This window comes from Alligator mississippiensis, chromosome 13 (genome assembly GCF_030867095.1).
Source record: "Alligator mississippiensis isolate rAllMis1 chromosome 13, rAllMis1, whole genome shotgun sequence".
In the NCBI taxonomy this organism is placed as follows: Eukaryota; Metazoa; Chordata; order Crocodylia; family Alligatoridae; genus Alligator; species Alligator mississippiensis.
The window spans coordinates 47,036,329-47,063,248 of record NC_081836.1 but is presented as its reverse complement, the minus strand read 5'-3'; the positions used below and the strand labels follow the sequence as shown (position 1 = coordinate 47,063,248).

Sequence of the window (26,920 nt, the reverse complement as noted above, 5' to 3'; positions counted from 1 at the left end):
CCCTACACACTAGCTCTTGTATGTAGAGACAGGATGTGAGCCTAATCCAGACCAACCCCAGAGCCAGCAGGCAGGGCCAGTCCAACGTGGGTGCCACATGCAACAAATGCGCTGAACTGGCCTCCTATGCTGGAGCACTGTCCACAGCCCTAAGTCCAGCCCCATATGCCACATGCAGTGCATGTGATCAGGGTCAGAGAATGCCACAATTGGCATGTGGGGTCATTCCAAGACCCATAAGGCTGGACCCTAGGGTTTCATGGGCCAAATCTTTGACACCCTTATTTTAAAAGCAGATAAAGTATGCCTCATTTCACAGAAAACATAAACAACATTTAAGTCAGCAGATACTTTGTCCTTGTATACTCTGTATACCTTGTATACTTTGCCATACCCTCCTTTTCCGAGCCTTGCAACCTCCTCAAATTCATTTAAGTAACGTGAAGTCTGTGCTTCCAAGACAGCTTCTTTTTCCCTAATCAAAAATGTTTTGACTGATTAAAACTAAATTGCAACTTATAACTCAGATATGTATACATTATGAGTAGCAGTTACACAGAAGTATAATTTACATTGGGAAAGAAAGTCTCAAATACTGAACATGATGGAATTAATAAAGTCTGATAAAACACACAAAAGTGTAGAAAGCAATATTTGTATCGGTAACTAGAACCCCCCCACCATGAATTACCAATATTGCAAACAGCAAGAAACTAACATTATTTCAAAATAAAGCATACTGCCCTCATGAGATAAAAATGAATCCTACGTTAACTATAGTTTAATTTTTGTTATATTTATCATTAAGTAGTAAATTACAAAAGGTCCTGTGCATTTTACAGATATAGGAATGTCTTAGTAAGATGGGGCTTCACAATCAATTTCTGTCAAGTAGGGATGCAAGCTCTGAATAGGGTGTTTAAATACGACTTATCTTTGCAAAACAGTAGTGACAAATAGAAAACCAATACTGTTTATTTTATGAAGGCCAATGTCAGCAATACCAATTTTCCTAAAAAGATTTCACAGCAGCTTTTGTGTGTTGTGAAGCAAACTTACTAATCCTACCAAAGATGATGATTATAAACACACCTCACACTTCAGGGCTATAGCCAGTTGCCTGTAGGGGTCAGTAAGGAATTTTCTTCTCCTCATATATAATTTGGCCTCTGAGGATTTGAATTTGCTTTCCTCTAATGCATGAAAGCCTGGTTGTGGTGTGAGTTGGAATAAAGAATGGCACCAGTCAAGAGAATCCTCTTAGGCAAGGCTGTCCAACTGGTGCCCCATGGGGTGCATCTGACCTACAAGGGGATTACATGTAGCCCATGGGTTCCTCCACGGCTGCCATTCCCCCCACTGCTCCTGCTGCTGCAGCAGCAAAGTCTCTGAGGCAAGGCAGTATGGCTGGAAGAAGTCCGGTGAGCCTGTTGCCCGTAGTAGGGTGGGAGGACATGGGGAATGATGATGGGGGACTCGTGTAGCCCACATGGTTGTGGAAAGTGGGGAGGCAGTTTGTGTTGCCTGCATGGTAGGGTTCCCTGGAAGCTCACGTGGTGTGTAGCCCCTGGCTGCTCAGAAGTCTGACAGCCCTGCTTTTAGGTATCTGGTTATTCCCTCTCACTTATGGCTGCTGACCACCAGATTTGAGGTTGGAGGTTAAACTTTCCTAGGTCATACCGGCAGGCAGCTTGGGGTTTTTCATACAGGCATAAATATGGGGAGGGAACCAGACCTCTTTTTGCTCTAAGTTCTGTTTGCAAATCCCTCTCCATGGCAGGGCACCACTGCCCCCACTACAGCAGGTCAGTCTCCATAAAGGGCACATTCCTTTATATCAGGATGCCCCACCCACAGGAGCAACATGTACGGCCAGCCATTCTACATGTATCTATCCACACTATAGGGTTTTCACCTTCATCCATCATTCAGTGTTTTCACACTAGGCTGAATTCTGTTTTCTGGAATGCATAGCTTCAGACATTTATTTTATTACTTAGTACAGCACTTTGAATACATACCCAGCTGTATGGGAATCTCCATTTTCAAGGTCCTACAAATAAACAATACCCAATTTAAAAAAGAAAAAAGAAAAAACCCACAAACAGTAAGTAATCTAGCACACAGTTAAGCAGGCTTCTTAAAACAAGGAACCCAAGCAGCAGGACAGAAACCCCAATTATCATCTTAAACTTTACTAAGAAAGAATTAACAACATTTAAAAAAATAGTTTGTCCAAATTTCTATATGAATAAAAATAAAACTTTGACTTAATAAAGCAAGAGTGCTATGGATTTTACAAGCTTCTGTTTAAATCAGACACTTATCTTGTCCAACTAAAGCATTCTTTTGTATGAATATTGAAAGCACATGATTTGGTAGGAAAATGGCTTCACAAAGAAAGTCGCTTTAGAATGTGTAATACACAGACTCAGTAACATAAAAGTTATTGACATTTGCAAAAGCTTACCCCATTAAGTGTTTGTTGATTAGCTGCTTTCATTAATTCAGTAATGGCTTTATTATGATGCAGTCTTAAAGTACTAAATTCATCACACAAAGCAAAAGAGGAAAGAAGGCCCATTCTAGTAAATGTGTGACCGAGTACTGCACAAAGGAACAGAATAAAGAATATTTTAAAGAAAGTCTGAACAAAGGCCTACAACTGTAAATAGTATACTCAGGTCATAAGTAATCCTCGTTATTCATAAGCCCTACTTACCCTTTATAGTGATCAGCTAAATCAATGAACATTAATGAAAGTTAGATGCCCATCTCCATGTGTACATTTTTTCTCACCCCCATATAAATAATTATAAACAAAGTCCTTAGTGAACCTATACTTGCCTCTTTGCATTGACACAGATCCAAAAAAAATCAATATAAAAATACACCACTTGTGAGTATTTATAAGCATTTGAGGCTATGCTCTTTATTAAAAAGATATGTGTTTTATTATAAAAACTGAGAACAACATGGTTTAGTCAGTACTGGCTTTGGGGAGCATTTGATAATATTACAAGAAAAGGCCTCATACCACCTCTTTTTTAAACAAGAATATGATGTTTTTGAAAGATTATGGATATGAAAAATCAAATGTTCTCTAATACTTTTTCCCCCTCGCTCATCCCTATCAAAACTAACTACAGCTGCCCAGTAGTAAAGGCCCTTCCCTAAATGCAAAATTATTGTATTTTCCCATATACAACATGTCGCCTTGTTTTTGAAAGAAAAAAAAGTAAATAAAAAAGTGGTACATACAAGTATGTATAACAGTAAAGTAAAAGCTGTATTTTATCTTACTGACTTTTGAACAAATGTCTTGAACGAGCAGGATTTTGTGTATACATGTGACAGAGATGTTCTAGAAGAGAAACCATCAGAAGTTGGTTTGCAACTGTAGAGGTGAAATGTATTAATTTTTTTGAACCATTCACAACTTGAAGTCCGCTTGGGAGATCAGATTCTGAAAAGGAAAAACAAACACTTAACAGGAACCTGGATGCCACAATAAAAATAAAACTCGAGCCAACAGAGTAGCTGCAGAAATACAAACTTAGTTAACAAAAGTGTGCCCGTAAAACATAATTGGATTAGTGGGGCAGCACTTTTATAAAATGAAGATATTGTGCTAACTGCTAAAAGACCAGCACTGTATAGGAATATGAAATATGTAAAGCATTTTGATAATTAGAAATCAACAGATGTGTTCTGAAAGAGACCAGGCAAAAACTATTTGTTTTTAAAGGCTTCACTTAAGAGGAATCTCATCTATCTAAGAGTGGTGCCCAATCTTCTAGCCCCGTAGGCCAGACAAGTGGCATTGGGTCAGATCCTGTTCTGTACAAAGTCAGCACATATGGTTGGTTCATGGGTAGAGTCCAGTGCACCGACCCAGCCCTACACCCTGGATCTGACCCTGTGCATCAGATGGACCATGCACTGACCCAACTCCAGTAGCATGGTAGGTTGTATTAACAGGAATGTCACTTGCAAATCAAGGAAAGCAATTCTTCTGCTCTATTCAGCACTGGTGAGGCTTCACCTGGAGTAACTGTGTCCAGTTTTGGGCCCCGCTCTTTAAGGATGTGGACAGATTAGAAACAGTTCAGCACACAGCAACAAAAATGATTAGGGGCTTTTGGAGGCAAGACTTATTAGAAAATGCTGAAAGAAGTAGAGTTATTTAGTCTGGAGAAGAGAAGACTGAGGAAGGATTTAATAACATTCTTCAAATACCCAAAGGGCGATTTTGCTGGTTGCTACATGTCAGGGTTTTTATTTAGGGGTGCACCGATAAAGATTTTCTTGGCTGACACCAATAGCTAATTATTCACCAGGCATATCAGCTGATACCGCAGCAGGCAGCATGGAGAGCAGCACTTTCAGGTAAGTCTGTGGAGGGGAAGAGGCATGGGGGGCGCAGATCAAGTCTGCCATGGTGAGGGAGACAGTGCGGCAGAGGGGCAGGACCTGGGGCAGGGCAATAAATGAGACGGAGCTGTGGGTGGCTTGTCCAGGAGATCACTGTCCCGGCATTAAAAAATGGCAATGGAGGTGCTTGAACTAAAGCTCATCGAATGGCTGGGGCAGGGGATGCAGCTCAGCCAGTGCGAGGCTCCTGGAGCAAAGACAGCAGGGCAAAGAGCCCCAAGCCCACCTCTGCCCTTGTCCTGCTCAGCTCCACTCGAGTTATAGATGTCCCAGTGCTTAAAAATGGTGGCAGCAGCACTTGAACTAAAGCCCATATTGTGAGCTCTAGTTCAAGTGCTCCTGCTGCCATTTTTAAATGCTGGGATGCTGGTCCCCTGGACAAGCCACCCACAGCTCTGTCCCATTGCCCCAGGGTCCCATTCATGCCCCAGTCCTACTCCCTCCCTCATTGTGGGGGCCTCAATCTACCCCAACTTGCCCCTTCCCTCCCAGAGACTCATCCGCAGGATGCTGCTCTCCAAGCCGCTCAGCTGCATATCGGCTATCGGGTTGGTATCAACTGATATATCCGTCTGGTTAATAATTAGCCATCAGTATCAGCCAAAAATATCTTTAGCACTGCACTGCTAATCTTTATTAGTACATTACTGATGACCCCAGCCAAAAAAAGCTGACAGCCGACAATGTTAATTTTCCTCTTTACAGAAACAACTTTGACAGAAGGAGGACCCTGGCTGCTGTGCCCCCCTGCTTTACAGAATCACAGAAAAGTAGGGCTGGAAGGGACCTGTGTCCCGAGACTTGACCACCCTTGTAGTCAGGCAGTTCTCCTAGTCTCCAACCTAAATTTCCTCTGCTGCAACTTGAGGCCATCGTTCCTAGTCCTCTGCCCTTGGGCTACAGAGAAAAGCCCATCATGAACTGCAGAATTACAGGGCTTCCTTCCAGCCCTACTCCTCTGTAGGTCTTCTAGGCCAGCCCGCTGCCTCAGGTGGGATCATCCTCATCCAAACCATCCCATACAATCCACAAGCTAAACTCTGTGTAAGATTACAATCAACCCGGACGCAGCACAGACCTAACACCTGGGCCTGTCACAGGGAACGCAAGGGAGCCACAGCAACCAACATCCTGCTTCTCTGAAACGCTGGTGACAAGCGCTCGAGAGATCCCACGTAGGGAGCCACGCCGCCCCCCAGACAAGGTCACCAGAAGGCCTGCAGCAGGTTGGGGCGTTACGCCTCGTGTTGTCAGGATTGACGGTTGCCTAGGAGGGTGCTGCCATTGCAACAGGCCACAATCTTTGTTTGCCCTTGGACGTCTTCAAAAGCAGGCCGGCTGGGGAAGTCCCCTCCAGCCCTGCTTTTTTAGGATCCCAAATCCTTCTCTTGAGCAGCTGTCACGAGTCACAACATCTCGGACTCCCCGGCTGGCCTTGCTTCACATTCAAACACCTGTTTTTGGGGAGGTGCAGACCCGCACGGGACTGCCACCCCCCGCCCGAAGGGGACATGCTTTTGACAGGAATAAAAGCAAGCCCAGAGGAGGGGAGGCGAAGCCGGGCAGGCGGGGAAGAACCGGAGGCAGGGCTCAGCTTCGCGGGGTGGGAGACAACAGGCCGGCGGGGATGGCGGGACGCGGGGGCGGGGATGGCGGGAAAGGCGCAGCCGCCCCTCACGGATGATGGCGGCCCTTAGGCGGCCCCCGTCCCTCTCACCGTCAAACTCCGGCTCCGGCCCGTCCTCGGGAAACTCCACCACGGGCGGCGGCAGGCGGGGCAGGGCGGCTGCCAGCCACAGCCCTCGCTCCCCCGGGCCGCCGCAGCCGCCGCCACCACCGCCGCCTGGGAGCATGGCCGGCCCGACCCGACCAGCCCGACCCGGCGCCTTGCAGATCCTTCCGGGCCGCGCTCGCCCCCTGCAGGGTGCCCGGGCCGCGGGGCCCACCCGGGCCTGTCCTGTCCCGGCCCAGCCCCGCGCCGGGACCCGCCTCGTCCGCTCAAGCTGCGACCCCGAGACGACGGCGCCTGCCCCGGCTCGGGGCTGAACCTTGCAACAAGCAAAGATCCGCGGCGCCTGCACGTGACAGCCGGCTTCAGCCGACTGCGCTTCACTGACTGCACCGGGAACGGGGTCGCTGGTGATTTGCGGTTTTTAGAAAACTGGAGAGAAGAGAAACTCGATACAAGCCCCATCCCCTCCGGGAGCAGCGTAACGGGGCTCGACTGCCGCATTGCGAAGTGCTCATTAGGGCGCATTTGGCAGGACGCCCTAATTGAACGTGGGGCTAATGACTCGTGTCTTTTCCCGGCCGTGGCAGGGCGGGCGGGCGGGCGCAGGCGGCTCCCAGGGGGCCCCAGCCAGAGCTACTGCCTTCAAGCAGGGCCTGTTTGTGGTCTGAGCAGGCTGGTTAAAAATGGGAAATCTTTTTTTTTTTTTTTTTTAAAGAAATCTGTCCTGTTTCCAGCCAAATCCGTGAGTCAGTCCAGAACCGTAAGCGGCCCCACGACCGCCAAGCACCCTCCACCCACACCAGGGGCTTCAGATATTTCCAAAGTCTTTTGGCCGCATCCTACGCGCAGGCCCGAGCGCCAGGGCTCGGATGCCCTCAGCCAAAGCGCTGCCGGAGCCTCCCGTTTCGCTAAAGTGGGCTTTAACCCCGACACCCGGGCAGGCGGGTCCTAAACCAGCCAGAAGAGCAGTGATCCCCAGGAAACCTGCCTTCGTGGGCCCAGGGGCAGGGTGTGCCCCCAGTGCAGGTCAGGCTTGGCGCTGCGCCGAGTCAGCTTTGCCCACACAGGTCACTTGTGGCTCGTGAGGTCGGCAGCCCCGTGTGCCCGAGCCTCGGGCGCCTGCTGAGACCCCCGCAGAGCAGGGGCAGGCACCATCACCCCTGGCACGCCGGCACCCCGCCAGCCGAGGCCGCGGGGCCGAGCTGAAAAAGAGCCCCGAGAGGCGCTCTCCTGGCGGGGCGCAGACGGGCTCCCCAGGGACTGCGGGTTATTCCGGGCCTCGCAGACCCATGTCAGTGCGGGGAGGATCACGCTGACTCCCAGGAGCAACCCCGGCCGTGGGTGAACCCTCCCCGCGCGCCGGATGGTCCCACCCCCGGAGCACGACCCGCCCGCCCGGCTCCCGCGCGCGGCCCAGGGGCGGGTCGGATCCGTCTTCCCGCCGCCCCGCCCCGGCCCGCCCTTGCCCCCGCGGGCCGGGCCGGGCCCCGCAGCGCCCCTGGCGGCTCCCGGTGGCGGCGCAGGGGCGGCGCTGGTCCCCGGGTGACCCGGAGGAGCTCCCTCCCCCCGCCCCCCGCCGGCGCCGGGCCCCGGATGCAGGAGGCCGGCGGAGGGACGTCATTGTTCCCCGACGGGCTGGAGCAGGAGGCGGAGCGGAGCGGCCGGGCTGAGGCGAGGGCAGCCGGCAGCGCCGAGCCAGGTACGGGGGCCGCGTGCGCGGCCGGGGCCGGGCGGGCCCCTTCCCGCCCTGGCGGCAGGGCTGCGGGCCGCGCCGGGCGCCGCCCCCCGGAGAGCAGCGTGACCGGCCCGGCCCGCCCGGCCGCACCTGGGGCCGGAGTCGTGCTGCCGCCGCGCCGCGCCGCGCTCCCCCCGCCCGGGGCCGGCTGCGCCTCGGGCCAGGGCTCCTCGCCGCCCGGTTGCCATGGCCACGGCTCGGGCCGGCTCAGGCCGCGCGGGACTCGCCCGGCCCCGCCCCGCCCCGCCCGCCGCCCCTCCCCCCGGACGGGGGCTGCGCCGCGGGCCCCCCGCTCCCCGCGCCGCCTGCCGGGCCCGGGGGGCGCGTTGCGGTGGCGTGGCCGCGGGCCGGGGGCGGCCGGGGCTGCCCACGCGCGGAGGATGCGGGGGCCCGGAGAGCGCAGACCGCAGGGGGAGCGACTGAAAACGTTCAGGCATCCGTGGTAGCGGCGCGAGACAGGGCAGGGCGGAGAGAACAAAGTGAAGGGTACAAAAAAAACCCTCCTCCTCCTTCTCCTCCTCCTTCTCCTCCTGAGCCAGCCGCAACTTGGGGCCAGAAATGAAAGTAGGAAGGGAGCGGGATGGTGGCTTTTCCTTTCTCTCTGGACAGGCGCCCCATTTAAACGTGCCGGGCTCCCTCGGTTGTCTCCAGAGCCTCAGGAGTTGCGGTGGTTTTGCTGTAGGGTGCCTAGGAAAAAAAGTTCTTTTGAAGTAATGTTCAGATTAGGACACATCGCTGGTTCCCAGTAAAGGAGGAAGTGAGAACCTTGATTTTTGTCTTCCCTGGCTCTGTTGGCTAGTTACATCTTCCTTCGTTTTCTTTATTTCCTGTTTTAACAAAGAATCCTGGTGTTTAACGTCAGGCTGAAACTAGAAGGCAACTTTTTGTGATCGGTGGCTGTAATGCAGAGTTCCTTGTTGCTGACACGCGTTAGACATGAAGAAGGTCCAGTACAGCACTGGTCGGCATCGTTTTCCTTGCGGCGTGCTTTAGTAATGCTTGCTTCTGGTATCAAAACTTTCAACTTTTTGTTACAGACATGAACAATGACTATAGTTGACAAGGGATCTGACTCTTCAAACCCCATATCTGGTCAGAATCAAACTGGCAGCTCTGTGGGACCCCCTAATGAAGAGATGGACTCAGACTCTTCCAGCTGGGGCACTGTGTCATCTCTGGACGTTCCAAACCACAGAATCTCTTTGGGACCAGTACCTGGAGCTACAGATTATTCTAGTTCACCTGTATCTGAAAAACCCAAGCCTTCAGCTCAGAAAGATCAATGTAAGTTTGTCTTGTCTTTCTTTCTCAACTTACTATATAGATCAACTTTATATATATATATATATATATATATATATATATATATATATATATATATATAGAAAAGCTACTGTTTGTTGATTCTGCAAGCCTCATCTTTGTAATTCTGACTTCTCGGGACAGTCCCTGTTGGTATAAGATAGGACTACTGTAAGCAAGTGCTGCTTTATTGTGAACTTTGTGAAACCAGTTCATGTGACTGACGTTGCAGATGTAATTTTGACATGTGATTAATCAATATAGCACATTTCTGGAGTTGTAAATAGACTATTACTTAATAAATATTCTGTAAGTCAGATATTTTTTATTCCCTTAGAATGATCTGTTTTATCAGCACTGCTGTTATGGGCTGTGTTATTTAAACAATAATAATAATAAAAATGGAAATCCCCATCAGTCTGGCTTTTTTGTGCCAGTTGCTTGCTTGCTTTAGGACGTTTTTGCATTTTATTTGCACTTACACCAAAATAAGCATACGTTCTCTTTGTATCTTAAGATAACAGCGGAGGATTTTAATTAAGGCAAATTGAATTAGCTAGAACAGGGCTTGTTAAAAGAAATTACTTCCTGGATTTCAGCAATTCTTTAATTCTTTTGACTTGTTCCCCCCTGTTGGGACATTCTGATGTTTTTAACTTTTTTCCATGGGACATGCATATCCTTGAGTTCCTTGCTTGGTAACACTGAGACAGCCTTTACTAACATGAAATATATTACGCTGTATATTGTAATTGATTCTATTCAGGCTCTTCTAGGCACTCATATATAGGATAGTATTACTTTTAACATGATTTTAAAATTTAAATGATTTAATACCTTAAAAATGTAACTTGTTTGGCAGCTGTAAACGATGGCATCGCTCCACCACAGAAGGTTCTTTTTCCAGCAGAGAAGATTTGTCTGAAGTGGCAGCAATCCCATAGAGTTGGAGCTGGTCTCCAGAACCTTGGCAATACCTGTTTTCTCAACTCTATCCTGCAATGTTTGACTTACACACCCCCTCTTGCCAATTACATGCTTTCTTATGAACACTCCAAGACATGTGAGTACTTCTAAAAAGCACATTTCTAAAATCTGTTGGTCTGTCCTTAAAGTGAAAGGAGAGCAGCGATTATGTAGAGCAGGAATAGACGACCTGTTCTGGCTGTGGGTCAGAATGACTCACCCTCCATCAAAGGAAGGTGGGCGTTAGGATCCTGTCACCACTGCTGCTTGTTTCTGTGATGGCCTGGGGAGAGTACCCACAGCAAAAACCCCTCCCATCCCCTTCCCAAAGGCCTACATCTGCAGGTTTGATCCAGAGGTTTCGCGGGCCAGATCTAGTCTGCAGGCCATAGGTTACCAGCCCCTATTGTAGAGGGTGTTCTTGATTTTTTCTATCCTAGAAGCCAGTTCTAAGTCTCATATAGCCAGTAGGAGCACCCTATGGAATAAACCTTTTCACCTCTTCACCACTATTAACTTAAAATAAACACTGTGTAGACATCTATAGCCTTACATTTTTTAATGTTTTCTATAGCTGCATATACCTTACCAGTTTGTGATGTTTTGTTGCTTCCCTTTTCAGGTCATGAGCAAGGATTCTGCATGATGTGTATAATGCAAACTCACATTAACCAAGCCCTCTCAAACTCTGGCAGTGTCATTAAACCGATGGCTGTTATCAATGATCTTCGACGTAAGTAGTTCCAAATAATTTATATGCCAACTTTGTATTTATATACTGTGCTATTGCCTTGCTTTGTTTAACCATAGTTCCTGGAGCTCTTTCTAATTCAGCCTTGCAGAGAAAAGTGTGTGTGTAGGGGGTCAGGGGGGAGTTCTTTGTTTGTTAAATGTCTTTCTCCTATTTTCTTGTGTGATGCATATTTTTAACTTTTTTTTTTTAATTTGTTAGGAATAGCAAAACATTTCCGTTTTGGAAATCAGGAAGATGCACACGAATTTCTACGTTACACTGTTGATGCTATGCAGAAAGCATGTTTAAATGGGAGCACCAAGTAAGTGCAAAACAAAATAACGTGACTATATCCTATCATTCCTATTACAGTTTCCCTGTAAATAAAAGAAAGCGTGTTTTGAATTTTCAAAAGAAGAGAAACTCTTAGAACAATTCATTCATTAACTTAAATCTTTTTAATTACTTGCATCTTTTTTTTCCAGATTGGACAGACCTACCCAGGCTACTACACTCATCCATCAAATATTTGGAGGCTATCTTAGATCTAGAGGTACTTTTCCTAAAATTACTTCTTAGAATGGTTTTGTGCCTTTAACTGTTTTTATTAAGTAACTTCAGCTCTAGTTAAAGTAATGTGCCAATAAATTTAAATTAGCACAGTTGTTATATTGAATATTTGCATCTGTTTTCATTTCAGTAAAATGTTCAAACTGCAAAGGAGTTTCTGATACCTTTGAGCCATACCTTGATATTGCATTGGAGATAAAGGTAAATTATTCTGTTACTATGATAGGAGTATTTTTAAACCTCTTCTAACTTTCCCAAAGTAAGAGTTGATTTAAAATGTGCACTCTTACAGCTGGTTCTTGCTACATAGCTCTGTTGTGGTTGGAAATACACTCTGTCCTTTTTGTGGTACCTTTCATCAATGTAAACCGTTTTCATGTATGTGTACTTGCTTAAATTGGGCAAGTATTACACTAGAACTCCATTCCAAATTCGCAGGTCCACAGCTATGACAATGCTATTATTTCCCTGTTTTGTCCCCAACAAAGATTTAATAAAGTGTTAGAGTGGGGTTCCTTCCTAAAACTTAAAAACGATGTACATCAAAGTGTGTGAATTACCATTTTTTTTAATGGTACAGTATACTCAAGATTTTTTTGCTGCTTTATTCACTATATTTGCTAGTCTGCAGTAGCTATCTGCTGGTACAAAGTCAGTAGGTTCTAATGTAACTATGGGTGCAGAATTTCCTATGATATCTCCAGTAACTCAGTGCACTGTTTTGTTATTCTTAGACGGCTCAGAGTGTAAGCAAAGCTCTAGAATTGTTTGTGAAGCCTGAACAGCTAGATGGTGAAAATTGTTACAAATGTAGCAGGTAAGATGCATTCACACATCATTAATAACCTAGATTTTGGTTCTGTGTGTTCTTTGTCTTCAAAAAAGAAAAGTTGGTTTTCATTTGGCTCAGAAGCACAGTGTTAAGAAAGACTTTTTGTCGTATACTGACTAGTACAAAACAAAACAAAAGTTCATCATGGGGGCACAGAAGGGAATTGGTGAGGTTTTATTCACCAAGGCGCCCCTGGGGGTTACAAGAAATAATGGCCACAAGCTAGCAGAGAGCAGATTTAGACTAGACATTAGGAAGAACTTCTTCACAGTTCGAGTGGCCAAGGTCTGGAATGGGCTCCCAAGGGAGGTGGTGCTCTCCCCTACCCTGGGGGTCTTCAAGAGGAGGTTAGATAAGCATCTAGCTGGAGTCATCTGAACCCAGCACTCTTTCCTGCCTATGCAGGGGGTCGGACTCGATGATCTATTGAGGTCCCTTCCGACCCTAGCATCTATGAATCTATGAAATAATCTAACCTGGGAGAGAGAAAAGACTTGGGTTAGTTTTGTAGAATGAGAAGGGTTCAGTAAGAGAGACCATCATTGGCTCACTTACAGGTTTAGCTTTTAGGTTGTCACAGAATTTGTTATATGGCCTCATTTTGTGGAACAGTTGTAACAGCTGCAGATAATCTGCCTGCAGTTCCTTGTCCCGTATGGGGATAGGTCCTCCTTTCTCTGAGTTTGGCTTTTACTCTTCTGCATCCTGGCAGTAAACTGAAAAAAAATCTGTTGTGCAAGCAATTTAATATAGTAAAATATTACTGAAATTTTCATAGTAAAACAATGCTGCTGCACCTTTTTTAGTTTTTCCAGGCTATTTCTAAAGACTGACTGCTTCAGTAAGAAGTCTGCTCCTACTACTTTGGGGGTTGTTAGGAAGTACCACTTTTGTTGGCATCCCCAGGTTTCGGAGAAGCGTACACACATCTGTTCTGGACCCTTTTTTCTTTATCCAAGGGAGCTGCCATCAAATGTTCTCTCTCTCTCTCAGCTAACCTGAAATGTTGTATATGAATGTCTTAAGGGCAAAAACACAGCATGCAAAGAAATATTTAATTAAATGATGTAGATAAATTGCTGAGATATGAAGAACCATGATAAATGCTTAAAAATCAAAATAAGCTTAACCAATTGCCTGTGTTTGCTTTCTAAGGTGTAAAAAGACAGTTCCTGCTTCAAAAAGGTTTACAATACATCGATCTTCTAATGTGCTCACCATATCTCTGAAACGATTTGCAAATTTCAGTGGTGGAAAGATTTCAAAGGTATATACAATTGTAATGCAATTTTATCTTGACATTTCCATTTTCTACCACCAAGTACTCAGGCAAAAGTTAATACCTTTGTAAAGCAAGTCAAGACTTTAGAGGGCAACAGTTATGTTGAAAAATACTTCAGTAATTTTACCCAAGAAACAACAAGATAACAGCAAATTTCCAATTTCAGATTGTTTGTGAAGCCTGAACAGCGTGAACAATTGTGACAATCACTGATTTGAACGTTAACTAGGGTGCTGCAGTACTGTGGGATACCTTGAAATCTATTCAAGGGTGTCACAGGGTGCCATGTAATGTTAGCACTATTAGGTGTGCGAACATGATTAATAAGATTAACCCAGTAATTTCAAATAGGAATCCATACTGGTAAAAATAATTTGGGCTTTTGTGCTACTTCTGAGATCTTTACAGCAGAAGAATTGCTCTATTATTTTTCCTTAGTCAAAATGAGCAACAACCAAGAGCTAGCATTTTCTGAGAGGTGCCTTGGGTCTAACAAGGGGCACCTTGAATCCAGAAAGGTTGAGAATCCTTGCTTTAAACAAACAATAAACACTTGCCTATCTCTGCTCTTAGAAAACTTGTTTTCAAGAAGATGGTCCTTGAACTTTTACAGTATTATAGACTGGTCATTGGGAAAACCGGTCATTTGCAAAAGGAAACCAAAACTTCACTTTGGGGTTGGGGAGGATATACTTTTGGTCCCTCTCTTGCTTGTGTTTTTTTAGAAATATTTCTACCTCTAGCATCTGAAATGTTTCCAGCTTTCTATAACTTGTAAAATATTCCAGGATTATCTGTGCTTTTCTTTTCTATTTCTGTTCAGGATGTAAAATATTCCGAGTTCTTGGATCTTCGCCCATTTATGTCCCAGCAAAATGGAGAACCAGTTCTTTACACCCTGTATGCAGTCTTAGTACATACTGGTTTTAGCTGCCACGCAGGACACTACTTCGCCTACATAAAGGTAAAGATCAGCATCTTTTCTTTTCTTAACAAATTTAAAAAAAGTAAAAAACCTTCCAAACATCAGCGGTTGGGACATTAATTATTTTCTCATTCCTCTCTTCACCAGAACAGCCTTTGCTCTGAGGAAGAGAGCTGTTCTTGGAGGCGGGCGGTTTGGATGATCTGTCATGGTAGGACCCCATCCATATAAGGACACACAGAACTTCGCATACCTTTTTTGCCAACTTTCTAAAGGAAGTCCTTTTATTCCTTTCTGGATGGGGATTCTCCCAGGGGAAATCTTTCCAGGGGAGTATTAGCACTACCCAGATATCTTCATTGACAAAAAAAGTGAGTCTTCCCCACTCTGTGTTCTTTTTTTTTTTTTCTTTTTTTTCCTTTTTTTAAGGTATCTCAGGTAGTCCTAGTGTTACTGGGATTTCCTATGCAATCCCTCTTGGCTCTAGGCCATTCCTGTGCAATCTTTAGTACTACCAACACACTTCTCCCTCTCAGGTGGATCATCAATGCTTCCAGGAAGTACTGTTGCTGGCAGGAAATGCTGATTTTTTTCCCAGAAGGTTTCTCCTGCAAAAGGGCCTTCCTTTAATAAACAAGGTTTGTAGGTTGTGTATATGTAGGCATTGGCAAATGTGCAAAAATGTTACTATGACTCCTGGGATTTTCCTTTTGCTGGAGATTTTTCTGCCCATAATTATTCGAGTCAGCAAAATTATGTGGACTCTTTCTAGATTTTTTTTCGTTGTTTTAAAGAGTATTTTCAAAGCTAACTGGTTCCTCTGCATGTGTCTTTGTCTGTCTGTGTAGTTTATAGCCTCATTGGGACAGGGATGGTGGTTTCCTTTGTCTCTGACAGAGCACTATGCCAGTACTTAACAAATTATAAATACGTATTGGTGGTCCTCACCATGGAACTTCATAAGTCTTCAGTGGGCTCACTTTATTACTTTTTCTTTTTTTTTTTTCTTTTCTTTTTTTTTACTATACTTTTTTAACAATTGCCACTGCTGTGGCTTCCTCTCCTGGTGAGGTCTGAGACGCCTTTTCATCCCAAAATGAAGATGCCAAGTTTGTTTTTTTTTGTTTCAGAAGCAACTATGATAGTATAATTACGTTAAGAAATGGCTGTACTTTATCTCTAAATTGCTGTCTACTGCTTTTTTGCATTAACTTTTGAGAGTTAGAACTAGTGAAAGGTTTCATAGTTAATATTTGAATAACAAAGACACTGAAGAAATAATTGGATGTCCAGCATATTGTAACACTTGGGATCTCAAAAGCTTGTCAGATTTGGAAATGCTTTCTTAGATGAGTATGCTTGGTGAAGTAGAGAACGTCCAGTTGCTAGCCCTAGACCAGTTACACTGATCTATCAGTGTCCTTTATTCTGTTTCCTTTTGAACTTTGGCTCCTTTTCCCCCTTTTCCTTGGTTCTGTTACTTTTATTTCACTGCTGCTGGGTCTGTAGTTTTATGTGAAGTTAACAAAAGCAATTTTAAATTAAAGAATATTGGCTGTCATCTTCCGTGAATATATTGATGTAAATTAATCCCTTCTTTCAGCTTCATATGTGGTTGTATTCCTGGTAAGGCTCTCTAAGTATCTTCCTCCAATAGTCAATTTTTAAACTAAATATTTTTGCAGAAGTTGAGTCTTTGCTCAGCAAAAAATAAGCTCCTTTCATAGTTTTTAGTTTTGTTTTATCCTGCTCTTTTTCTCTTAGAAGACAAGCAGGACTAGTAGAAGTCAGCAATTCCTCTTTGTTCGGGAACAAATTAACTCTAAAACCCGATTTCTCCCTTTTTGCAGCACTGAGTTCATGTCACTCTCCAGGGTTGGCTGTAAAATAAATACTTCTGACAGCGACCCACCCTTAATACCTCTTTCCCTCAGGACCAATAAAGTTGCAGCATTTTTTGGTCAACTGCCTGTAGTACGATGTGATGGGTCACATGACTGAACATGAGTTGGTTTTCTGGAGTTGAACACTGCTAGGAAGATAGAGGTTGCCATGTCTTATTGAATCAATGTCCTATTCAATCCAATATCCTATCTTTAACAGGATATCTTTAACAGTAGCCAGTACTAGGTGCTAGCAAGATACCCACAAAGGGACCCAGCTGCAGACCAGCTTGACTTTGGGGCAGTCTCTTTCTGATCTCCCTGGTGAGGGGGTGGTTTGTAATCTGAAGTAAGATCTAGACCCCTTATAAATATGTTTTAATCTGTGAGTATTCTCATCTAGGTAAAGCATTATTCCTCTGAATCATTGTCAGCTCTTGGTGTCAGTATGTTAGGACAATGAGTTCTACAGATTGTGTTGGGCTTTAAACAAAATCCTTTTATCAGTATGTGAATTCACTGTCAATTTTATTTGATCTCCCCTTGCTCTTGTGTTTGGGACAGTTCTGTGGATCCTTATAGGGGTGGTGTTTTAGCCAGCAGATCCTCTAAACAATTAACTGCCTCTAAGAACAGCTCCTTTTCTAGAATAAAATCTGCACTGGTGAAGAGAAACATTCACTAACAACTATCAGTGGTAACTAATATCTTTAGATAATTGTACACTAATATCTTAGGAATGAGGCTATATTATGGGGTGCTTTTTGCTCTGTTGTAGTTGAACAGTGACCTCTATTGTTTTGGGGGGTTTGTTTTGTTTTGGGTTGGTTTTTTTTAGCAAATATGTTGTAAGTAATTTAAAAAATGTCATTGCCTTTTATTTTCAGAGCTGTAATGCACAGTGGTACCAGATGAATGATTCCATTGTAGCCATCACTGATATCAGAACTGTCCTGAATCAGCAAGCTTACATGCTTTTTTATATCAGGTAATAATAATTACTAAAATTTATTCAAAATTCAGTTATATTCCTGTCCCTGTCATTTTTCTTCTTCTTCTGCCTGAAGTGTTGTCCCTGAAGTCCTGGTGCTTTAAGTCACTTCAGCCTAAACTGTTGAGCTAGTATAAATTGCTTAATGTTATCTGCCACACTCTAGCTGGCTACTCAGTGGTGGGTGAAGCGAATCTAGTACAGATAAAACCCTTCAATCAGCTATACATAATCATCTGGGGGAGGGGAAGAATTGGGAGACTGAGTTGTTAATCGGGTAAGAAGGTATTTTAAGTCTGTTACCTAATTTTATTTGTCTTAGTTGGGGTCTCTAGTATTTCATATAAACTACTGTATAAATTAGATGTGTTGGGCACAAAGAACAAATCTCAGTAAATATTATCACTTCTGCAGGTCCTCTGATGTGAAAAATGGAGAACTCATTTATTCCATTCCAGGACAGTCTTCTCCCCGTCCAGCTATTAGTCAGCGGGTAGTTAATAGCAAGCAAACCGTATCAGGATTTATTGGACCACAGCTTCCTCCCCACCTGATTAAGGTAATACTTTAGGTCAGGGTCAACAACCTTTTCCTGAAGCAGGCTGGAGTTTGCTAACTACCCCCTACCATGGTTGCAAATCTTCACCCTGTCCTGAGAGCTGAGCTGCCTGCACTTACCCTGCTTCTCTTAAGTGAGGATAAACCCAGGGATGGGTGGCTCAGTACAGCTGCCCAATCCCATGTGCCACCTTGGGCTACTGGACTGAACTTTTGCCCCTGGATCCAGCCATAGGCCATAGGTTGCCCACCTTTGCTTTAGCTAGATTTTATATAGATGCCAAAAACATCAATCAAGACTATTATGTTTTGGGATGTCAGCTTTGTGTATTTACATGAAATCACAATAAAATGTATCCTTTTTAATTACAGACTTCTGGCCATTTAAATGGAACTGGGTCACTAAAAGAAACTCCAAGCAGTTCTGTGGTATGTGCTAGCAATGTTACCCTAACCAGGCCAAATTCGGCGCCTCCTTCAACTTCCATTCAAAACTGGACAATTAACCGACCCACTATTCCTGATCCTTCAAAAAAACAGAAGATTACTATCAGTATTCACAACAAACTGCCTGCTCGCCAAAGCCTGGCCCAACCCAATCTTCATAACAACTCTTTGGAGAGTCTGAGCAAGCCTGTTCCTTCATCCACCATTACTAATTCCTCTGCAGTACAGTCTACCTCAAGTGCTTCTACAATGTCAGTTGCTACTAAAGTACCTAAACAATTGGCTACTAGTGAAGCTTGTTCTAAAGCAGTACTGAATGGCAAGTCTAAGCTAAGCTCCAGCACGTTGGTCCCTTATGGTGCAGAATCTTCAGAAGAATCTGATGAAGATTCAAAGGCATTAGTTAAGGAGAATGGACACAAGAAACCTGTAAATGGAATTTTGATTGGAAGTGTAGCTAGTTCATTGCAGAATTCCTGTTCTTCCTATCAAGATGCTGAAAAGGAGGTACCCCAGCATGAACTGCCAAAAACTGACAGAGTCAATGGTGACAAAGTCAATGGTGCTATTTGTCTAGATAATAATTCTAAAGACAATGGTTTGAAACTTGATGATTCCACTTGCCAAACCAAGGCTCTTAAAACTACAGAGACTTTCTTTCCTAAAATGAATGGATTGCATGGAAAAGTGAGTTATGTTTGTTTGAGCTAGAATTTCTTTTTGAAGCAGATTATAAATATTATTATCTGTTCTAAGACTACAATTGTTCTAGATGACTTGTTAGAAAAATGAATGTTTCATAGATTTCATAGACATTAGGGCTGGAAGGGACCTCGGAAGATCATCGAGTCCAGCCCCCTGCCCAAAGGGCAGGAAGTCAGCTGGGGTCATAGGATCCCAGCAAGATAAGCGTCCAGTTTGCTCTTGAAGGTGTTCAATGTAGGCGCTTGAACCACCTCCGGTGGCAGGCTGTTCCAGACCTTGGGGGCTCGGACAGTAAAGAAATTTTTCTTATGTCCAGCCTGAAACGGTCTTGTAGTAGTTTATGACCATTAATGTTAATGTGGAGCTTTAAAAAATTGAAGTGCTGTCAGTGTTGTACCAAAGTTTGTACGGGGTCATTGTATTATTTGATGTGCAGTCTTTCTGTTAAGAGATCCTAACCACTTTTGACCGTTAATGAGTCTATTTCTATGAATAGTACGCTTACCAGAATCTTAAGCGGATTTTTTCGTTGATATTGCTCATCTTTAATTCTGCTGAAGTTCCCAGTGTATATTATTCTGATGTATTTCACTTTTTAAATTGTGAGTTAATGAATTGTCGGGTATGTACAGGCATTATATTTAGATCAGCCTAACCAGAATGAGGTTGATTTAATGCCCAATTGTGCAGACATTCAGGAGGTTTAATTTGGACAAAAAATGGCATGCCTGATCTAAATTAGTGCACCTGAGTGGATGCATGAACTCTAGATCAAGATTGGGTTAACCCAATCCTGAACACCTGTGCATGTCCTCAGTGCAGCCCCAGAACTGTGCTAATTTCACCTTGCCCCCACAGACCCACATCCTTCCCAATCCCACCCACCCGCCTCTCCCACACCCCAGGTTCCTTTTGTCAGGCTCCCCCCTTGCAGCTCCTGAAAGTAGCAAACAGCAAACTATTGCATGTGTCACTCCTGGTCTAGGTGGGTTAAGGTAAGACCTAGACCAGTTGCAGAAAATGCCTCTTTGTGCCCTTGGGATGCTGCACCAACAATAATCTAAGTACAGAGTTTTTCTAGCAGTTTAAATATTGTAAAGTATTCTGGAATCCTTTGATTAAGATGTTATAAGTGATCCAATCACTATTCTTTCTATATATTAACATATCTTTTTAATTGTAGATGTGTGCAACTTTGCCTTCAGTCCCTGAAGATAAAATCTTAGAATCATTCAAATTCAGCCAGGTGAAAACTTCATCAGAGGATATAAGGTAAAATAATAGTCATTTTATACAATTTTTTTAAATTTATCTAATTATTGGTACTATTTAAATGAAAAGTTTTAGGTCAGTGCAGGAATATTGTACAGAATTGTACAATTCTGTAGAATTGTACAGAATTGTACAGAATAAAATATTGTACTGGATAGTCCAAAAAGACATAAACATACAGCAATGAGAGGAGGAAGCAAAATCATCAGTATGAGAAGCATCATGACAATGGAATGAAATAAAGAACTAATAAATAGTGAGAAAAGTAGCTGTTTAAGAATAATTCCAGTTGTTCTGCACTCTCTGGTTAGGAGTGAGTGTAAATTCTTAACACCTGTATTTTGGGAGGAAGGAAGAAACTCACTATATTACCCTACGATATTTCTTATTTTCATGGGGAACCGCAAGGGGGAGGACACTTGGCTCTAGTTATAAGACAGCAATGAAGAGATGAACAGCATATAAAAAAGCCTTCCTCTGGAGCTGAGGAAAGAAATGGAATGTCTTCCAGGAACAGTCAGCTCCTTCCCAATTTATTTACTTGTAGCAGACATCTTACAGAGTATTGTCTATTTCTGCTGAAAAGTCGCATGTTTCTCTCTTTGTGCAGTATAACTGGAACTGAAAAAACCGATCACAGTATTCCCAACGATTGCTGCAACAGCCAGGGTCCCTTTGCTGCATCAGCTCCTGAGACCATTTCTACCAAAGAAGGAATTGTAGAGAATACTGTGGCGAGAAAGGAGGAGGATCATTCTGACATCATTGATCAGCATAAAGCTAAGAAGAGAACCTTGGGCACTGAAGAGGAACGTGCTCTTGAGGAGTCTGCGGATAAGGCAAGAGGACCAAAAGAAGCAAAGGTGATGTTAAAGGAGACTCCTCTGCACGTCAAAGGGCCTGCGGAGACTGTAGAGAAACTGGGACAAAGCTCCCTTATAAAGTCTGACAGTGAATGTAGTTCCAAAAAACTTTCTACCTTAAACGTTATAGACAAATGCCAAGAAACAAAGCACAGTGCTAGTGACTATCCAGAGGGACAAAGTGCTGTGGACTCTCCTACAAAACTGAGCAAGGTTCTAGAGAGCTATTCTAAGGAAAATGAGGGACTGAGCGATAATGACAAACTTGGAGAAGACAAAGAAAGACAAAAACTTCAGACACATTCTCCAGGTAAAGAAAAGGTCTGCACCACCAAGAAGATGGAGAGGGAGCACTACTGTAAAAAGAGACGGCACTCTGAAAACGAGGAGAAACTGGAAAGTCGTGACTCCAGAAAGAGACGAACGTACAGCAGCGAGAGGGGGAAGCAAGATCATCACTACAAGAAGCACCATGACAATGGGAGCAAATACAAACTCATGCATAATGAAAGAAGCAGCAGAAGCTCCGGAAGGTATCCTGATTACAGATCCCACAGCAGAGAACAAAATGATAAGGACGGGGGTTGGTATTACCTTCCGAAGAGAGAAGGCTCTTGGAATAGAGAGAGGTATTACCAAGACATCCCACGAAGGTGGGACAAAAGTAGATATTACTATGATTATTATCCTTTCCATGCGCCAAGAGACAGTCGAGAGAGAAAGTTCTCTCACGTGGACAGAGAGTATGAGAAACCAAGCCACATTTATGACCCTAGGTCATACAAGGACTATTACTACAAGACACGATGGATTCATGAGCCAGCCACTAAGGAGAGAGAGAAACGCAACTTCAGCAGCTCCAAAGGAGACTTTCACCATTGCCCAGCACCCCCCCAGCATTCTGAAAAGTATTCCTCAGAGAAAAGTGCACCTACAGCGGGAGAAAACACTTCCAGTTTTGAGACTTCTTGCCTCAAATATGAGGACGTAAAGGACAGAAAAAGAAGATGCCCTATTGGAGACGAGAGTGACAGTGAGGCAGAAAGGGAGCGCAAAAAGACCCTGCAGCGTGAGCCTTCGGAGGAGCAAAAGGTGAAAAAACACAAGAAATCAAAGAAAAAGAAAAAATCCAAAGACAAACACAGAGAGAAAGATAGCAGGTAACCCAGAAAGAACTTGTCGCTGTGGTTCAAGAAACTCTTTTAGCGATTTTATTTTGGGGTATTTTCCTTTCTTCTGTTGCTTCAAAATCCATTTAATTGTAGAAGTACTATTATGTACTAATTATCAGTTTTGTTTTTAAAAAGTTTTAAAAACTGCCTCCAGATCTTTCTTCTGAGTGCTTCCTAATTCTCCTAGATAAACAGGAGAACTGTTTCTCTATGTACTTTTTTCAAACTGTTCCTTGTTTTATAGACTGCAGTCATATTTCTTCTTCTGCCTAATGTCTCAGCCCAGCTGAAGAGACCTAAGCCTTTTCAATTGCTCCTTGTATGGAAGCCTTTCCATCCTCCTTTGTCTTTGTTACCATTACTTGAACATCATTCCACTGCTTTAAGCAGAGCAGCAAAGGAGTTAAGAAAAGAAGATATGGTTTCTTATTTTGAGTTTGTCCTGCCAAATTTTAATAGATTGTAGCCAAGTCTAGATTATTTTTCTCTCTACAAATGATTAGCTGCCTTCTAAATTTTCTATTTTCTTGGTTTTGGGGGTGGGTTTCTTCAGACATTACCAGGATTCAGATGCATCTATGACCCTTTCCGATGCTGAGATTTACAAACATAAGAAAAAGAAGAAAAAGAAGAAAAAGCATGCAAAGAGATCTGAGGGCTTCTTTGAACATGCAGATCCTCATGCTCAGAAGCAGGGCAACTCTGAGATGAACAGGACATGGGAGAAGAAAGAGGACTCCGATCTTACAGATGACACTCCAGTTGAGGAGCATGGACGACATGGGTACGAACGTTTACATGAAGAGGATGCAAATTCTTCTCTTAAAAAGAAATGCTTAGAAGGAGGCAAGGAAAATAGTTATCCTGTATCTAGAGAGGATAGTAAAGGTAAGAGGCTAGAGAAGTTAACAGGACTTCTTTTTATTCAAATAAAGGAAAACATCCAAAGCCATTTCAAGTGCTCTGTATTAGTACTTGTACAGCATGTTACAACTCCAAACGTTTGATAAGCTGAAAAAGGCAACTGTAATGGCAGACGCATTCAGTAAATTGCTGACTATTGACTACCTACTCAAAACAGTACTAGTTAGGAATAACTCTTTATGTGGGGCTCGTTAACATTGAAGTATTTTTGTGTTTCAGCTACCATCCTACCTTCTCATAAGGACCATGGACAGACAGCTATTAAATCTTTGGATGGCACCTTTGCATACGCCGATGAAACTAGATGGAAAGTATGTTGAGTTCTTCTGACTGTTCTGATTGCATACTTATTTTGTAGTAGCACAAGTAAATAAGTAGAAAAAATATGCTCTAGGCTTTCAGAGCATAATCAGTCCAATTTCCCCCTAGTTTGTAATAAGACAAATCCACTTCATTGTATGGGAGATGCACAACAAAATCCAGCTCTTGGATAGTCAGCGTAATTCATGTTGGACTGACTTACAAGTATATAGTTTTAATTATATCATATTATTTAAAAATGTATATAATTGTGTGTATATATTGTAAATCATACTCATATAATTTTACAATTATGATTGTCATCAAATGATAATTAGTCTTACTAACCCTTTGGAACCAGGAGTAGGTATGAAGCACTATACACTAAATAGATCTAAACATCAAAATGTTGACAGACCAAATTTTCTGCTGCTTGTTCTAAAACTTAGTTGTCATGAATATGTTTGTAAGGAAAAATTATTTTAAAATGTATATTGTCTAATAATGATACTAGATAGTCCTGCACTTTCAGATACCTTTATAAACAAACAGATAATAAAACTATTTACTTTTAACATTAGCTTTACTCACATAATAATGGAAGTGGTATGGATTCAAGAAGTAATTTTCAAAGTGATTAAAATATTTTTCCAGTATCTCCTCTATCACCATTACAGTAGTGCTCTAAATACCAGCTGAACTCTACTGGCAAGACATCAGTTTGTTTAAATAAAACCAAAAAGACTCTTTTTCTCTTGTAGGTGAGTGGAAAGCTGTCCTTGCAGGAAAAACTCGCTAGCCACAGGCAAGTTGTATTTTTAAATCTCTGTATGTTATATATACACACATTGGGCAACTGGGATGGGAGAGAAGCATATTTAAGTGCTTGGATGCCATCCATATAACTTGGAAAGGGGTAGACAGTGATTGTTAGTGCCCTCTACTGGCCAAGCACAGAAAATAAGAAGGGAGTTTCTGCTGGTCTGAAAGTGAGCACTATGCTACTGAGCAGCTAAATTTAATCTGCAAGATTTGGAGCAGTTTCTTTAAACTGAATTCAGTTGTAGTGAATCTTCTAATCTTTCTGGTTGGAATGATTCAATCTCCAGTGTCAGTGTGAGGGGGGAAAAAGCTGATCACCAGCAGGATTCCTATTGTTGCTTCCAGCAGCAAGGAAAATATAATGTGCATCACCATAACACTTCTGTTACATATAAAACGGATAAGTCCAGTGAGTTTCATCTTTATCCCAACTGTAGACTTATATAATTGAAAATGCATGTCGGTGTTACGTGGGTGGCTGTTACAATGCTTACTCGTCTTTGGTATCTTGTTCCATGGGCTTTTAGTTCCTGCAGACAGGAGCTAACTGAAGTTTCTTAAGTAGCAGCACAGTAAATATTGGCTTTTTAATGGCATTGGGGAGGGCTGGTCTTCACTGTTCCAGAGTGTAGGTAGTCCAGTTGCTAGATCAAGCAGAGGACAAAAGAAAATGAACATTGGGTTTTAATAAGCGCTCTGACCAGTAGGTGGCAAACTTGGGTCAAACCAGACGAAACAGTCTGGCTGCATGTCACATTTGAGGTGTAAGGGGTTTAGAATGTCTCTGCTTGAAGATGTTACAGCATGTCCAATAGTGTGTGGAGTAGCACAGTATCAAGCCTTAGTCATTAAGAAACCAATCTGCTGAACCAATATCTTTTGTATCAAAAGTTCTAAACTAGCAGTAACATTATTTTCCATTCTTTCAGATTCTGATGGAAGCCATCCCTACCCAACTTAAATTATATTTATAAACTATTGACTCTTCAATCCATAAGTGGTGCTTCAGACTATTGTACAGAATTTTACCATTGAAGAACTTTTTTTAATTTTTACCTCGGGACTTTCTTTTATAAAATCTGCCCACAATCCAAAAGGACTGAAACTTTCTTACAACTGCTGAACATTGTAAAATACCATGTAAATATCACACTGAAAATTAATGCCCTGGAATAGAACATCTCAATGCTGCTTAATTACAGACTCAGGTTGACTATGTGTTATTCATGTAATGTTACTCCAAGTTAGACATCTGGTGCGAGAGAGACCAGGAAAACCACAGAACTATGAAAACTGCAACTGACAGTCTGTATATTTAATTTAAAGACTTATTTAAAAATTTCACAAGCTCTCCAATAACAAGAGTTTTGCAAGAGCTTAATCTGTTTTCTGTGATGTCTGACACTAGAAACTAATTCACTTTACACTTCAGTTATACTCAAGACTTTGGAGAAAAAAGACCCTTATGAAAACTTCTGGTTTTGGACTTTGTCAAACATACTGCTCAAAATATACTGTTCTGACTCAAATAATTTATACTTCAGTTACTTTCAAGATTTGGAGAAAAAGACCCTTATGAAAAGTTGTGGTTTTGAACTTTGTGAAACATACTGTTCAAAATATACAGTTCTGACTGTAGGAACTAATTTCCTTTATGCTTCAGTTATATTCAAGATTTGAAGAAAAATATCCTTATGAAAAGTTCTGATTTTGAACTTTGTGAAACATACGGCTCAGAATATACAGTTCTGAATGTATTTCACAGGCTATTTCTATATCTTACCATTGTTTTTATTATTACATTTTTTATATAGTGTCACTTGTCTAGTCTAAGTTGTCTGGCTTTGTCCCTTTACAGTTTCTAGTTACAGACAAATTCATACTGTGATTTTATTTTTCTTATGAAATGCTATCAAACTGTGATACACTTATAATTCACTGGTCCTGCATCAGGAGATGGAGTGGGGAAACTGTATTAAATACAGTTCATCTGAATAATCTGTCTGGTTTATACAAGCTGTGTTGTTCAGAGATGTCAACGTCTGATCTTTGTTTTTTTAAAGATAAAGCACTTGCCCCACTGTAAATATATAGCATGAAAAATTTATATAGTATATAAATACAACAAAATAAACTTTTTCCAATGTCTTGAGTTGTTCAACTCTACCCCATCGATCTAGTATAGTATCTCATGTAAACTGCCTTCTTCAGCCAGCTCTTACTCGAGAAGCCCGCTGGTCTTCCCAAAAAGAAGCAAGTCCGATGAGAGTCCACGCTCTACTGTAATAAAGAGAGGATAGTTGGTTTTGTATTGCAGTCAGAAAAGGAGAAAAGTTAGATTTCTTCTTGTTTAAAGTGCAGGCTCCAAGGGAATTCTAGTTCTCTTCTTCAGGTGCCACTGAAAAGATGGTGCGCTGAATATGTCACCAGAAGCAGTGACTAAGAGGTAGAGACTCCTTGGCAGCTGCTCAT

At 42.8% G+C, this 26,920-nt stretch overlaps 2 protein-coding genes across 4 annotated transcripts in view; one reads left to right on the top strand and one right to left on the bottom strand.

The window, feature by feature from the left end:
* EIF2AK1 (eukaryotic translation initiation factor 2 alpha kinase 1) overlaps nt 1-6,534 on the bottom strand; it is a 36,079-nt gene extending 29,545 nt beyond the window's left edge. Inside the window, exons 1-5 of the mRNA XM_059716711.1 lie at nt 6,152-6,534; nt 3,308-3,466; nt 2,471-2,607; nt 2,022-2,053; nt 376-475 (exon numbers count right to left, since the gene is read on the bottom strand). Coding sequence (XP_059572694.1) covers nt 376-475; nt 2,022-2,053; nt 2,471-2,607; nt 3,308-3,466; nt 6,152-6,287 — 564 coding nt within the window. The 5' untranslated portion in view covers nt 6,288-6,534. The remainder of the gene's footprint in view (nt 1-375; nt 476-2,021; nt 2,054-2,470; nt 2,608-3,307; nt 3,467-6,151) is intronic.
* A 1,191-nt stretch (nt 6,535-7,725) lies between these two features.
* Nucleotides 7,726-26,596, top strand: USP42 (ubiquitin specific peptidase 42). Of its 3 annotated transcripts, none has more exons than XM_059716709.1 (19): nt 7,728-7,865; nt 8,939-9,185; nt 10,066-10,266; nt 10,792-10,902; nt 11,122-11,224; nt 11,388-11,455; nt 11,603-11,673; nt 12,207-12,289; nt 13,460-13,571; nt 14,410-14,550; nt 17,282-17,382; nt 17,800-17,944; nt 18,316-19,077; nt 20,279-20,367; nt 20,978-22,390; nt 22,956-23,290; nt 23,546-23,637; nt 24,388-24,431; nt 25,378-26,596. In XM_059716709.1, exons 2-19 carry the CDS (start codon nt 8,948-8,950, stop codon nt 25,382-25,384), a joined length of 4,116 nt encoding a protein of 1,371 aa, XP_059572692.1. In that variant the 5' UTR covers nt 7,728-7,865; nt 8,939-8,947; the 3' UTR covers nt 25,385-26,596. The 3 variants fall into 3 exon arrangements, 2 of the variants coding, with proteins under 2 accessions (XP_059572692.1, XP_059572693.1); XM_059716710.1 differs by lacking the exon at nt 7,728-7,865 and adding an exon at nt 8,229-8,387; XR_009456359.1 differs by lacking the exon at nt 25,378-26,596 and having other exon boundaries at nt 7,726-7,865; nt 22,956-23,186.
* The last annotated feature ends 324 nt before the right edge of the window (nt 26,597-26,920 follow it).